The sequence below is a fragment of the Rhinopithecus roxellana genome, chromosome 12 (genome assembly GCF_007565055.1).
Source record: "Rhinopithecus roxellana isolate Shanxi Qingling chromosome 12, ASM756505v1, whole genome shotgun sequence".
Lineage (NCBI taxonomy): Eukaryota > Metazoa > Chordata > Mammalia > Primates > Cercopithecidae > Rhinopithecus > Rhinopithecus roxellana.
The window spans coordinates 15,862,226-15,877,613 of NC_044560.1; the positions used below are offsets into that span (position 1 = coordinate 15,862,226).

Here is a 15,388-nt window from a genome sequence, read left to right on the forward strand (position 1 = left end):
ATTGAGATGGGCTCCCTAATTTCAGTGGAGACGAGAGGATCTCAGAGTATCAGAGGCCAAGTAGTAGTGCTTAACCGACAAAGACAAGGTAGATGCATTTGCCATCAAAAGCAGTAGAGTCTTTGTAAGAATCTAGTGGCCCGAAATATGATTTGAATCACCAACAATGGGGAGTCATGGCCTCTTACCCAGTTTTTAGACCTAAGTCAGCTAACAGACCTGGAGCCCCTTGATTGAAAGGGAGGCCAAGTCCCCTTAAGAAAGGACCCAACAACACTGCCAAAATATATATGGTAAATTTTACCTCCAATTTTCTTCATAACATCTATAACCCCTTCACTAGAGCAACTGGACAGTGGGGAAAAGGAAACATCCAGACCTTTAGGGGATTACTAAATATTGGCTCTGAACTGATGCTGATTCCTGGGGACCCAAAATGTCGCTGTGGCCTATCAGTTAAAGTAGGGGCTCTTGGTGACCTCTTTGGACATATCTTGGGGTTATCTCCCAAGTTCCTGAATTTATAATTGGAATTGACGTATTTAACAACTAACATGGGTTCAGTTGACTCTCTGACCCATAGAGTAAGGGCCATTATGGTAGGAAAGACCAAGTAGATGCCTCTGGGACTTCCCCCTCTATGAAGACAGCAAACTAGAAGTAAACTGCATACCTGGATGTTGTGAATTGAACTGTGACCGCCCCCTATACCCCCCACAAATCCACATGTTGAAGCCCTGAACCTCCAGTGTGACTGTATCTAGAGATAGGGCCTACCCTAATCCAACAGGACTTGGGTCTTTATAAAAAGAGAAAGGGGCCGGGCACGGTGCTTCACCCCTGTAATCACAGCACTTTGGGAGGCTGAGGCAGGCGAATCACTTGAGGTTAGTAGTTCAAGACCAGCCTGACCAATATGGTGAAACCCGGTCTCTACTAAAAAATATAAAATTAAGGCCGGGCGCGGTGGCTCACACCTGTAATCCCAGCACTTTGGGAGGCTGAGGCGGGCAGATCACGAGGTCAGGAAATCCAGACCATTCTGGCTAACAGGGTGAAATCCCATCTCTATTAAAAATACAAAAGGCCGGGCGCGGTGGCTCACACCTGTAATCCCAGCACTTTGGGAGGCTGACACAGGAGGATCACTTGAGCCCAGGAGTTCAAGACCACCCTGGGCAACATACGGAGATCCTGTCTCTACAAAAAATTTAAAAAGTGGTCAGGCATGGTGGTATACACCTGTAGTCGCAGCTACTTGGGAGGCTAAGGTGGCAAGATTGTTTGAGCCCAGGAGGTCGAGGCTACATTGATCCATGTTCGTACCACTGCACTCCAGCCTGGGCAACAGAGAAGACCCTGTCTCCAAAAAAAAGTATAATAAATTTTATCAAAATATAACTCCAATTACAGCTGCTGTTCCAGTTGTAGCAGTGCACCTGGCATTTGGTGTTCAGCTGTTGACCTGGCACATGATTTTTTTCCTCCATATAGTTTGTAAGAAATACCAGAAGCCACTGGGCACAATGACTCATGCCTGTAATCCCAACACTTTGGGAGGCCAAGGCAGGCGGATCACCTGAGGTCAGGAGTTCGAGACCAGCCTGACCAACATGGAGAAACCCTGTCTCTACTAAAAATACAAAATTAGCTAGGAGAGGTGGTGCAGGCCTGTAGTCCCAGCTACTTGGGAGGCTGAGGCAGGAGAATCGCTTGAACCTGGGAGGCGGAGGTTGCGGTGAGCCAAGATCGCGCCATTGCACTACAGCTTAGGCGACAAGAGTGAAACCCCATCTCAAAAAAAGAAAGAAAGAAAGAAGGCGGGGCACAGTGGCTCACACCTCCCAGCACTTTGGGAGGCTGAGGCAGGCAAATCACAAGGTCAGGAGTTCGAGACCAGCCTGGCCAACATGGTGAAAAGCCCGTCTCTACTAAAAATGCAAAAAATTAGCTGGACATAGTGGTGGGCGCCTGTAATCCCAGCTACTTGGGAGGCTGAGGCAGGAGAATCGCTTGAACGTGGGAGGCAGAGGTTGCAGTGAGCTGAGATCTCGCCACTGCACTCCAGCCTGGGTGACAGTGCAGTGAGACTCCATCTCAAAAAAAGAAAAAAGGAAGGAAGGAAGGAAGGGAGGGAGAGAGGGAGGGACCAGAAGCCATTTGCTTTTACATTTTAGAGCCCAAAGTACACTTGCACAGTCTTGCCTCAAGTTTGTGTCAACTCCTTGGTTCTCTGTCATAATGTAGTCCACAGAGACCTTGATTATCTTGACCTAGCACATAACAACGAAGTAGAAAGTAGTTTTAGATGCCTTAGTAAAATGTGAAATAAAGAATGGGAGGGAAATACAACAAAAATTCATGGGCCTGCTACTTCAGAGAACTATCTGGTGGTCCAAAATTCTGTAAATTATCTGGGCACGGTGGCTCACACCTGTAATCCCAGCACTTTGGGAGCCCAAGGTAGGCGGATCACTTGAGATCAGGAGTTCGAGACCAGCCTGGCCAACATGGTGAAACTCTGTCTCTACTAAAAATATAAAAATTAGCTGGGTGTGGTGGCGCACGCCTGTAGTCCTAGCTACTTGGAAGGCTGAGGGTCTTGCTTGAACCTGGGAGGCAGAGGTTGCAGTGAGCCAAGATCATGCCACTGCCCGCCAGCCTGGCGACAGAGCAAGACTGCCTCAAAAAAAAAAAATTAATTATAGGCCAGGCATGGTGGTTCACGCCTGTAATCCCAGCACTTTGGGAGGCCAAGGTGTGTGAGTTGCTTGAACCCAGGAGTTCAAGACCAGCCTGGACAACATGGTGAAACCCTATCTCTACCAAAAAAAAAATTTTTAATTATATAATAAATATAAGATAAATATATTTATAAATAATTTGTAGTTATACATACACATATATGAATATATAAATGTATATAATTTTCTCTTCTCCTTCCTTTTATTATTTTATGCAAATTTTATTTAACTTTACAATTCAGTTTTAATTTTTTTTTTTTTTTTTTTTTTTTTTTTTTTTTTTTTTTTGAGACGGAGTCTGGCTCTGTCGCCCAGGCTGGAGTGCAGTGGCCGGATCTCAGCTCCCTGCAAGCTCCGCCTCCCGGGTTTACGCCATTCTCCCGCCTCAGCCTCCCGAATAGCTGGGACTACAGGCGCCCGCCACCTCGCCTGGCTAGATTTTTGTATTTTTTTAGTAGAGACGGGGTTTCACCGTGTTAGCCAGGATGGTCTCAAACTCCTGACCTCGTGATCCGCCCGTCTCGGCCTCCCAAAGTGCTGGGATCACAGGCTTGAGCCACCACGCCCGGCCACAATTCAGTTTTAAGTAACAGTGTTTCCAGACAGGAATGCGACTGATTTTGAGGAGTTATTAACATATCCCAGAGATAAATACAATGACTTGAGATTCCGCATTTCTGGCCAGGCGCTGTGGCTCATGCCTGTAGTCCTAGCACATTGGGAGGCTGAGGTGGGCAGATCAGTTGAGGTCAGGAGTTCCAGACCAGCCTGGCCAACATGTTGAAACCCCATCTCTATTAAAAATACAAAAATTAGCTGGGCGTGGTGGCAGATGCCTGTAATCCCAGCTGCTCAGGAGGCTGAGGCAGGAGAATTGCTTGAGCCCATGAGGCGGAGGTTGCAGTGAGCTGAGATCACGCCATTGTACTCCAGCCCGGGGAACAGAGTGAGACTCATCTCAAAAAAAAAAAAAAAGAAGAAGGCCGACATGATGGCTCATGCCTGTAATCCCAGCACTTTAGGAGGCCAAGGCGGGCAGATCATGAGGTCAGGAGTTTGAGACCAGCATGGCCAATATGGAGAAACCCCATCTCTACTAATAATACAAAAATTAGCTGGGCGTGGTGGCACACACCTGTAGTCCCAGCTATTCAGGAGGCTGAGTCAGAAGAATCGCTTGAACCCAGGAGGCAGAGCTTGAACCCAGGAGGCAGAGGTTGCAGTGAGTCAAGATCGGGCCACTGCACTCCAGCCTGGGTGACAGAGTGAGACTCTGTCTAAAAGAAAAAGTCAGCCAGGCATGGTGGCATGTGCTTGTAGTCCCAGCTATTTGGGAGGCTGAGGCAGGAGAATCACTTCAACCTAGGAGGCAGAGGTTGCAATGAGCCGAGATCACACCACCGCACTCCAGCCTGAGTGACAGAGCGAGACTCTGTCTCCAAAAAAAAAAGATTCCGCAATTCTTCATTTTGGTGGAGTGGGTGAGAATGTACTTGTACAAAAGATAGTTGCATAGTTGTGCCTTGTTAGGTGGAAGACTAGAGTTGCCTTGTTGTATGGAGGTTCAAAAACGTAGACGCAGGCCGACAGAGGTGGCTCACTCCTGTAGTCCTAGTACTTTGGGAGGCCAAGGTGGGTGGATCACAAGGTTAGGAGTTCAAGACCAGCCTGGCCAACATGGTGAAACCCCATCTCTACTAAAAATACAAAAATTAGCCAGGTTTGGTGGTGAGCACCAGCTGCTCAGGAGGCTGAGGCAGGAGAATCTATTGAGCCCAGGAGGCAGAGGTTGCAGTGAGCTGAGATTGCGCCATTGCACTTCAGCCTGGGAGATAGGTCAAGACTGTCTCAAAAAAAAAAAAAAAAAAAAAAAACGTAGAGGCAAGTGCATGTGGATGCTGAGTAGCCAAAGAGGTGGACTGTGCCCAATATTATTACCTGAGCTCCAAACCGGCCTGTCTATACTCAGCTTTGAGTTACTGAGGCTGGGGCTCTGTAAGACACACTTCTGCTTTACCAGCTACATCTGTTTGGCTCTGCTAATGGGCACTAGAGGGAGACCGCAGAGCTGGAAGAGACGAAGATATTGGCTCCTTCTATTACTTTCAGTTCCTGTGAGAGTGAACCTAACAGTGCTCCTTCACCCTGACAGAAGTAGTACTTTTCTGCAGTAGAGCCTAATTTAGTTTGCAGGTATTTCTGATTGCAGAACCAAGTTTATCATGCCTCGCCTCAAAGACACCAGCATTGCTGTGTGCGGTGGCGTGCACCTATAGAATCAACTAGTCAGGAAGCTGAAGGGAAGGATAGCTTGAGCCCAGGAGTTCGAAGCTGGTAGTGTGCTAAGGTCATGCCTATAAATAGCCACTGCCCTCTAGGTTGGGCAACATAGCAAGATCCCATCTCTTTACTCTAAGCTTCTAATTTGTAATAATTCCAACCTATTTTCTTTCTTCCCTCAGCCAAGGAGTTCTTAACTGCTTCCTGCTGTTACTGCCTCTGTGATACTGTAACCTTTCAGTTATCCTGGGCTCAAGCAATCTTCCCACATCAGCCTCCTGAATAGTTGGGACTACAGATGCACACCACCAGGCCTGGATAATTTTTTTTTTTTTTTTTTTTTGAGACAGAGTCTCGCTCTGTCGCCCAGGCTGGAGTGCAGTGGCGTGATCTCGGCTCACTGCAAGCTCCGCCTCCCAGGTTCATGCCATTCTCCTGCCTCAGCCTCCCAAGTAGCTGGGACTACAGGCGCCCGCCATCACACCCGGCTATTTTTTTTTTTTTTTTGTATTTTTAGTAGAGACGGGGTGTCATCGTGTTAGCCAGGATGGTCTCGATCTCCTGACTTCGTGATCTGCCCGTTTCGGCCTCCCAAAGTGCTGGGATTACAGGCGTGAGCCACTGCACCCGGCCCAGGCCTGAATAATTTTTAAATTTTTTGTAGAGACATAGTATCCCTGTGTTGCCCAGGCTAGTCTTGAATCCCTGGATTCAAGCAATACTCCCACCTTGGCCTTCCAAAGTGGTGGGATTACAGTTGTGAGCCACCATGCCCAGCCCTAACTTTTTATATAGATTGACAATTATTTATTTATAATTTTATTTTGCTCAAGGAACTCAGTTCAAGTAATTCTTTTTCTTTTCTTTTTCTTTTTCTTTTTTTTTTTTTTTTGAGACAGAGTCTCGCTGTGTCGCCCAGGCTGGAGTGCAGTGGCGCGATCTCGGCTCACTGCAAGCTCCGCCTCCCGGGTTCACGCCATTCTCCTGCCTCAGCCTCCAGAGTAGCTGGGACTATAGGCGCCCGCCACCACGCCCGGCTAGTTTTTTTGTATTTTTAGTAGAGACGGGGTTTCACCATGTTAGCCAGGATGGTCTCGATCTCCTGACCTCGAGATCCACCCACCTCGGCCTCCCAAAGCGCTGGGATTGCAGGCTTGAGCCACCGCGCCCGGCCTTTTTTTTTTTTTGAGACAAGGTCTAGAGTGCAGTGGTGGGATCATGGCTTACTGCAACGTCCACCTCCCAGGCTCAAGCCATCCCTCTGCCTCAGCCTCCTGAGTAACTGGGACCACAGGCACACACCATCATGTTCAGCTAAATTATTTTTTTTGTTGTATTTTTTTTAATAGAGATAGGGTTTCACCATGTTGTCCAGGCTGCAAATAATTCTTTTTTTTTTTTTTTTTTGAGAAAGAGTCTCACTCTGTTGCCCAGGCTGGAGTGCAGTGGCGCGATCTCGGCTCACCACAACCTCCGCCTCCAGGGTTCAAGCAGTTCTCCTGCCTCAGCCTCCCGAGTAGCTGGGACTACAGGTGTGTGCCACCATGCCCAGCTAATTTTTGTATTTTTAGTAGAGATGGGGTTTCACTACGTAGCCAGGCTGGTCTCGAACTCCTAAACTTGTGATCCTTCCGCCTTAGCCTCCCAAAAGTGTTGGGATTACAGGTGTGAGCCACTGTGCCTGGCCACTTCTTTATAGTAAATTATTTCTGTTCAAACAACTGGGATGGTTTCTGTCTCCTGACTAGAGTCTGACTGATTCAGACCCCAGTAGTGGCCAACCATATCCTACTCTGACTCTTTCCAACCCTTCCCTTATAGTTGCAGGGTGGGTGGGCATAGCATCTACCTTCCACATTATTGAAGATGACAATTTCACCAAATATTTTGCTACAGCATAATAGAGATCTCCAGCCATCCAGCCTGCTTTACCTAATCCAATATATGGCACTGAATTAAAGATCAGGCAGTAATCTACTGCCTGGCCATTAATTCAGTGCCATATATGTGTGTTTTTATTATATCAACATCCCACTCCTGATACAACTTTCTGTATTAATAAGGATCAGTTAATTGCTGTAGTAAACAACCTCTCAAATTCATTGGCTTATACAACAAGACTGTATTTCTTGCTGTTCTCAGTGTTTAATATGTTAGTCATAGTAAAGGAAAGTTCTGCTCTGCACAATTATGCAGGGACCCAAGTTCCTTCCATCTTGTGGCTCCACCCTCTTCTAGGGTCTCAGAATCTCCTCTACTCTGCTAGCAGATAGGAAGGAGAGCAAGGATCAGCACCTGGGAGTTTTATGGGCCATCCTGGGAGTAGTACCTGTCACTTCCACTAGCTAGAATTCATTCGCATGACCACATCTGTCTGTTAAAGAAGCTGGGAACTACAGGTATTGGTGAGAACAAGACGTTTATACATTAAATGGCTCATTGGTGACATTGAAGATAAGTTTTAGGGGAGTGATGTAAACAGGGACCAAATTGTAAAAAGTTAGGAAATCATAGGGTATAAGGGGTTTTGCCATGATGCCCAGGCTGATCTCGAACTCCTGATCTCAAGCCATCTGCCTGCCTCAGCTTCCCAAAGTGCTGGGATGGCAGGCATGTGCCACCATGCCCAGCCTGGTAGCAACTCTTTAATATGATCCTAATGATAATAAGAAAGATAAACCTGAACTAAGGTGAGAATGTAGCCAACCATGGGACGCTCCATTGGGTTTTTTAGGGTTTTCTTTTCTTTTTTTCTCAAGACGAAGTCTTGCTGTGTCTCCCAGGCTGGAGTGCAATGGCATGATGTCGGCTCACTGCAATCTCCGCCTCCCAGGTTCAAGCAATTCTCCTGCCTCAGCCTCCCGAGTAGCCGGAATTAGAGGCGCATGCCACCACGCCCAGCTAATTTTTTTGTATTATTTTAGTAGAGATGAGGTTTCACCATGTTGGCCAGGCTGGTCTCGAACTTCTGACCTCGTGATCCACCCGTCTTGGCCTCCCAAAGTGCTGGGATGTGAGCCACCATGTCCGGCCTTTTTTTTTTTTTTTTTTTTTTTTTTTTTTTTTTTTTTTGAGACAGGGTCTCACTCTGTCACCAGGCTGGAGTGCAGTGGCATAATCACGGCTCACTGCAGCCTTGACTTCCTGGACTCAGGCAAACCTCCCACCTCAGCCTTCCAAGTAGCTGGAACTACAGGTGCCTGCCACCACATCCAGCTAATTTTAAATTATTTTTGTAGAGATGGCGTCTCGTAATGTTGCTGAGGCTGGTCTTGAACTCCTGGGTTCAAGCAGTCCTCCCGCCTTGGCCTCCCAAAATGCTGACATTATAGATGTGAGCACTGTGCCCAGCCTTGCTTTTTAATTGATATAGAATTGCACATGTGTTTGCAGTATCAGTGAACAGGAAGAGAGATAGGACATGAGTTTGGAGTTCTATTGGGCTTAAATAAATAAATAAAATGGAGTTCCATCAGCCTTACTTAAAAAAAAAAAAAAAAAAAAAGGAGGCCAGGAGCGGTGGCTCACGCCTGTAATCCCAACACTTTGGGAGGCAGAGATGGGCAGATCACCTGAGGTCAGGAGTTTGAGACCAGCCTGGCCAACATGGTGAAACCCCGTCTCTACTAAAAATACAAAAATTAGCCGGGCGTGGTGGCACGTGCCTATAATCCCAGCTATTTGGGAGGCTGAGGCAGAAGAATCACTTGAACCCAGGAGGCAGAGGTTGTAGTGAGCGGAGATCATGCCATTGCACTCCAGCCTGGGTGACAAGAGCGAAACTCTATCTCAAAAAAATAAAAAATAAAATTAAAAAAGGATATGAGTGGAGGGTTGGCCATGGGCAGAAGGAAGCCTACATCTTCTAAGATAAGAAGAAGGGATAAAGAAAGGATAGATGCAAATAAAGAGAAATTATGAGATAGGAGGAGGTAAACTGAAAATCAAGTAGAATTGCTTTGGTTTCTATAAAGTGACAAGAAAAAAGAAAAGGTTTCAGGTTGCAAGAAGACCCAGTTAAGGTGGGACCACAGGAATCTGTACTGGAACCAGTATGTCTAGTTTTGTGACTTTGTTCCACAGCCAAGGAGCAAAAAGGGAGGAAGCTCACCATGTGGTTCGCTCAAGGTGGGGCTCATCAAAGTGAGAGCCTGTGGCACCAAAGGCACAGCTGAGCAGCCTTTGGCACATATATCAATTATTGATCCTTAAGGTCACTGTTGTTGGCTTCCTGCTCCTCTCCATTGTATAATTTTACTTCCTTTTTTACTTTCTCCTAGTCTCCAGTTCTCTTTTTCCTTACACTTTTCCTTAGGTTTTACAGTAACCCCAGTGTGACAGACACACCCTAAGCTAACCCCCAATGATTCCTGCCTCCTGGTATTTAAGTCTTGTGTGATCCCCTTTTCTTGAGTGCAGATGGCTCCTGTGCCTTGCTTTCATGGGAGATGGCAATGATGATGGGATGTCACTCTGTCACATATATAGTAAGTTATATAAAACTCTGTCTTCACAGTCTGGAGCTAGAGACCCTCATTGTCAGTTTCAAGAAATTAAGTGGCTATGTAGGAGAAACCTGCATGGCAAGGAAATGTGATAATCTCTAGGAACTGCAGGTGGGTTTTGGATCCTGAGGGAGGCCTCCAGCGGACACCCAGCAAAAATCCCAGGCCCTCCTCAATTATACAGTTGCAAGGAAATTAATTCTGCCAATAACCCAAATGGGCTTGCAAGTGGATTCTTCCCCAGCTGAGTTTCCAGATGAGAATGCAGCCTGATTGCAGCCTGATTGCAGCCTTGTGAGACTAAGCAGAAGACCCAGCTAAGCTGTTCCTGGGCTCCTGACTTGGAACCTGTTAGATAATGTTTGGTTTTTTGGTTTTTATTTAGATGGAGTCTCACTCTGTCACCAGGCTGGAGTGCAATGGCACGATCTCGGCTCACTGCAACCTCCACCTCCCGGGTTCAAGCAATTCTCCTGCCTCAGCCTCCCCAGTAGCTGGGACTACAGGCGCGGGGCCACCATGCCCAGCTAATTTTTTTATTTTTAGTAGAGACGGGGTTTCACCATGTGGCCAGGATGGTCTCTCTTGACCTCGTGATCCGCCCACCTCGGCCTCCCAAAGTGCTGGGATTACAGGCGTGAGCCACTGCGCCTGGCCAATAATGTTTGTTTTAAGCCTTAAATTTGTGGTAACTTGTTACACAACAGTAGAAAATGAATACACCCAGAATTCCTGAAAAAACACTGGGGCTCTCAGGTATGACCACTACATTATGTGCTACCTAGGAAACTCTGGGCCTGGGCCCAGGACACAGAACTTGGTGAACGAGGGTGTGCCACACACCCACAGTGGGCACTCTGGACTTCAAGGTAGAGGCCCTGGCTTTCAAAGCAAATCGTGTACCCCACACCCCCGCGCCTGCCTGCCTCTGCAAATGTCTGTTAGTTCGGCCCTCAGAGATGGGCGAAGCCTGAGGAATCACAGACTGCCAGAAGTAGATCATGAAGTCCACCACCTGAATCTCAGCACTTGGCACAGTGCCTGGGACACAGTGGACGCCCAACAAACGGCTTGCTCGGAGAACAGAAAGAGCCCTCGAGTGGGCGTCTGCTGGCCCCCTCTTTGTGCAGAAGGGAAAAGGGAGACTGGGAGCGCCGCGGACCTGCGGGTCTCCGCCGCGTGTCAGGGCTGGTCCTCCTGCCGAGCGCCATCCCGGGCCCAGGCGGAGGGGGCGCTGCGGCGGGAGGCCACGGCGGGCGGTGGAGGCGGGCCGGGGGCGGAGCGGCGGCGGGGCCGCCCCAGTGAGTGAGCGAGCGCCGCGCGCGCCGCCGCTGCCACCTCCGCTGCTCGGCCCGGTCCCGGAGCGGCCCGGCCGGCCCGCTGGGCGCGGAGCCGAGGCCCGCGGCCGGCCGCATGAAGGACTGCGAGTACCAGCAGATCAGCCCCGGGGCCGCCCCGCTGCCCGCCTCCCCGGGGGCGCGCCGCCCCGGCCCCGCCGCGCCCCCGACCCCGGGCCCCGGGCCCGCGCCGCCTGCCACCCCCGCCCCTCCTCGCTGGAGCAGCAGCGGCAGCGGCAGTGGGAGCGGGAGCGGGAGCCTCGGCCGGCGCCCACGCCGCAAGTGGGAGGTGTTCCCGGGCCGCAATCGCTTCTACTGCGGCGGCCGCCTCATGCTGGCCGGCCACGGCGGCGTCTTCGCGCTCACGCTGCTGCTCATCCTCACCACCACCGGTCTCTTCTTCGTCTTCGAGTGAGTTCCGCTGCCGCGGCGCCCCCTCCCAGCCCCTTGCCGCGCACCCGACCTTCCCAATCCCTGCTGGGCACCCCGTGCCCTCCCCTGCGCCTCCCTGGCCCTCATCCTCCCCGCCCCTTTGGGATCCTCCTCGGGCCTCTTGTCTGCTCCCCTGGCCCCTGCGCACCCATCCTTCCCTGGTCCATTTGCCAGATGCCCCATCCACGCTGGTGCTCTCCACCCTCCCAGCCGCTCCATTCTCCCTGGCCCCACCCTGGCACCTGTCTGCCTGCCACTGCCAGGAGCACCACCCTCCATGCCCCTCCACGGTCCCCATCCTCGCTGCCCTCTCAGAATCTGCCCCAGGGCTCACTGGACAGGCCCCTCCTGCTCACCCATCCCTGGACCATCTCTTGCCAACCTCCCAAGTTCTTTCTGACCCTTATATCCCTTCCTGACCACTTCTAGATCTTGTGTGTCCTTTGGCTGTGCACACCCGCCGTAAACATCCTAGTCATCCTCTCTGCCCTCTCTGGGCCCCTCCAGGGTCCCCTCCTTTTCTCTAGTCTCAGACACCAACCCCGCTTTTGCTTCCCCTCAGCCACGCACACCCCTGGCCCAAAGGCATCTTTTCTCAAAATCTTTGGGCCTGTCGGGCCCCCTTTCCTTCTCCAGAACCTTCCTTAGGTTCTCCAGAGCTTCCTGTCCTTCCCTCAGTTCCCACCTGCCTCCACCCAGCTGGCTCCCAGGCCCCTGACCCGTCTCCTGACCACCTGGTTTTCTTTTCCTGCTCAACATTCTGGAGCGTCCCTCTGGCCTGTTCCACATCAGCAACAGCTGCAGTACCTTGTTGTTTTTCAGGAAAGAGTTCGGAGTGCTTTTGGGCGACAGGTCATATTTGCCCCCCTAGGTTTTTGACCTCTTCATATTCCCCAGTGACCCAGGATTGACCCACACATAATCTCCATTTTATGGATGGAGGGTCATATATTTGTATTAGAAGTTTTCCACCCACCTATGAGCCACCTGCACCATGATTCCTTGCACACAACACTCACACGCCCACCCACCCACTCTTGCTTCATGAGCCCTGCTGTCCCCTCCTGACTCCCCATCCTTTGTGGTCGTCCCTCTTAATTTTACAATGTAGTTAAGAACTCTTGACAGACCTGGTTCAAATCCCAGCTCCACCACCCACTAATTGCGTGACCTCAGGGCAGTCATTTCACCCCCTCAGTGCCCCAGTTTCCTCATCAGTAAAATGGGATTTATAATAGTACCCACCTTGTAAGGTTGTCCTGAGGGTGGCATGAGGTCCCATGCAAGCTTTTAGCTGACTAACAAGCACACAGTTTTGGCTGCTATTAGTACTTATGTTGTCTTTATGAAAAAAGCACTTCCCAAGGGCATGTGGCCACAGTAAGGCTATCATAGAGACACCCTCCCCCAGGTACCCTTTCTAGCTGCCAGATCATGTATCTGCAACCTTGGGTTTCCCCTTGAAGCAAGGTGAAGAGTTCCTATAAATTAGCTTCTCCTTTCACCCTTTTACCACACACTCTGCCCTTGTTTTCTGAGTAGTGTGGATAAAAAGTTTAGGGATGAATTACAAGCAGAAGCTCTGGGGGGCCCAGAGCTCAGCTCTGGACTGAGTTTCAGATCTGCTTCCCTGGGCTGGCCACATGAGTGTTCTGGAAGTGCCTTTTCCAGTATTCCCTGGGCTGCCCTCTCACTCCCCACACCCAGGGCTGCAGCCGAGGCAGAAGGAAGCAGTACTTGCTGTGTGTGGTTGACCCACATGACCCTGCAGTGTGATCAGTCTGGCCTAACTTCTGAACTAGAAGCAGGACCTTCTCTGGGTTAACCGGGTATCTTCACTGGTGACTGTTTTGTCTCCAGCGAGGGAGGAAGCAAGGACTTCTGGGTTTGGGGAGAGCTTGTGAACCGTGTTGTGGTTTGCCCTGCTTGTCCTCATTGGGGGCTGGTAGATTGGCAGAAGAGTTTGGGTTTGGGCCGAGAACTCACCTGGGTCTGGACTGGATGCTCCCCATTGCTCTGGGAAAAGGTAAGGTGCTCTCTAAACCTTTCCTGCTATGAATGGCTTTGCCTCTTTGGCTTGGTGGATTGTTGCACGGGGCCTCCAGCAGGGCTCCCAACTTCTGCCTTACTTCCCGCCCCCACGCAACAGCCAGAGTGCCTTTTTGATTCTAAGTCAGGCCTGAATCTTCCCTGGCCGCTGCCCCCTGCTCTCTTCTGTCCTCGTCTTCCCTCCAGGCATGTCATCCTCCGTGCACACTCCTACCTTCTGGGCCAGTGCTTGGAATCCCCTTCCTGCAGGTGGCCTCATGGCTCACTCTCTCACATTAGGCCTCCCCCATCCATCCGCACAGCATAGCAAACCACTCCCCTCCAGCACCTCTCCTCTCCCCTCATTTATCACTCTCTGAAGCACTTCCCACCACCTGACATACTATGTTATACTTGTTAGTTTCTTCCTTGTCTTTGCCCATGAGAGCAGGACATTCTCCTCTGTTGCAGCCTTGGTGCCTAGAACTCGCACCTGGTATGCAGTAGGTGCTCAATACTTATTGAATGAATGAATTGACAGTGTATTTGAATGAATTGACAGTGTATTTGCTGGGAGACTGGAAACCCTAGTTCTGTCATTGAGTGGCTGGATGACCTTGAACCTAGCTGTGGGCCTGGGAGAGCTGTGGGCCTCTGGAGAATCAGGAGGCTAGGACTTGGTGGTTCCTGCAGGCTCTATAAGTCTTAGATTTCAAGTCTTCTCTGTCCCCCTACACAAGTCTGGTTGCATATGAACTGGAGTCATTGCCGTGTGGGTGACACTGAGGGCCCTCTGGTTCTGTTTGAGGGTCAGACCCAGAAACCATTGAGATGTATGGAGCAGAGCGTGGCCCACTGGGAGCCCTTGGCCTTGGCAGTCTGCTCCTCAGGGGAAGGGCTTCTCTGAAGGCCAGAGCCTCTGATGATGGAGACTTCAGAAGCAGCATGCAGGTGCCCACAAGTGTGTGCCTACTGTGCCACTCCTGGAAGCTTGGCTGATCTCAGGCCTCCCAGGGCCCCGTCATCTCCTTACCTGATCAGGTGCTACTCTGGCTATGGGATGATGGTTAATAGTATGAACCTCAAAGTCAGAGCTGGCTTGGGTCCCACTTTAGCACTCCTGAGCCATGTGACCTTGGGCAGGTTACTTAAGTACTCTGAGCTCTAGTTTCCTCATCTGTAAAGTGAGGAGCATAACTTCACAGGGTCCCAGTGAGTATTTGATGAGAAAGTACACAGGAACTGCTTAGCCTGGTACCTGACCCATAGTAACTATCTGTACTTCGAATGTTACTAATAGTAATTTATTAATTAGGGCAGTGTTTGGCACATAGTAAGCCTTCAAAAGATGGTAGCTATTTTTCTGTCCCCTGGCAGCAGTTATTTACTGGGTACTTCCTTGGTGCCAGGTGCTGTGCAGTGTGCTGGAAATATAAAGCTGAACAAGAGAACATAGTCTATACCCACAGAGAAGCTTATGATTTTTTGTGTTTGTTTGTTGTTGTTTTTGAGACAGAGTTTTGCTCTTGTTTCCTAGGCTGGAGTGCTATCTCAGCTCACCGCAACCTCCACCTCCCGGATTCAAGTGATTCTCCTGTCTTAGCCTCCTGAGTAGCTGGGATTACAGCCACATGCTACCATACCCGGCTAGTTTTCGTATTTTTATTAGAAATGGGGTTTCATCTTATTCGTCAGGCTGGTCTCGAACTCCTGACCTCAGGTGATCCGCCCGCCTCAGCCTCCCAAAGTGCTGGGATTACAGGCGTGAACCTGGCCGAGCTTATGTTTTAGTGAGAGAAAAATAGCCATCACATAGACAAGTAGCTGAAATATATACTAAATGTTATGCAGGAAAGAAAGAGCGTTGAAGTTTGCTGTGTACAGAGTTGTTAAGGAAGGTCCTTCTGAGGAGGGAAGAGGAATCTGAGAAAAGGAACAGCAAGTGCAAAGGCCCTGAGGTAGGAGAGATCCAGGCTTGTTCTAGGAACTGTTGTGAGGCCATTCTGATGGGAGGAGCAGGAGCAAGAGGAGAGTTTTGTAAAATGAGGCTGAAGTCCTCAGT

General features: G+C 49.9%; 1 protein-coding gene across 1 annotated transcript in view; it reads left to right on the forward strand.

Moving 5' to 3' along the window:
- Window positions 1-10,813: 10,813 nt before the first annotated feature.
- The window catches only part of ZDHHC18 (zinc finger DHHC-type containing 18), a 33,614-nt gene continuing 29,039 nt past the window's right edge, over window positions 10,814-15,388 (forward strand). The window contains exon 1 of the mRNA XM_030941882.1: window positions 10,814-11,277. Coding sequence (XP_030797742.1) covers window positions 10,943-11,277 — 335 coding nt within the window. The 5' untranslated portion in view covers window positions 10,814-10,942. The remainder of the gene's footprint in view (window positions 11,278-15,388) is intronic.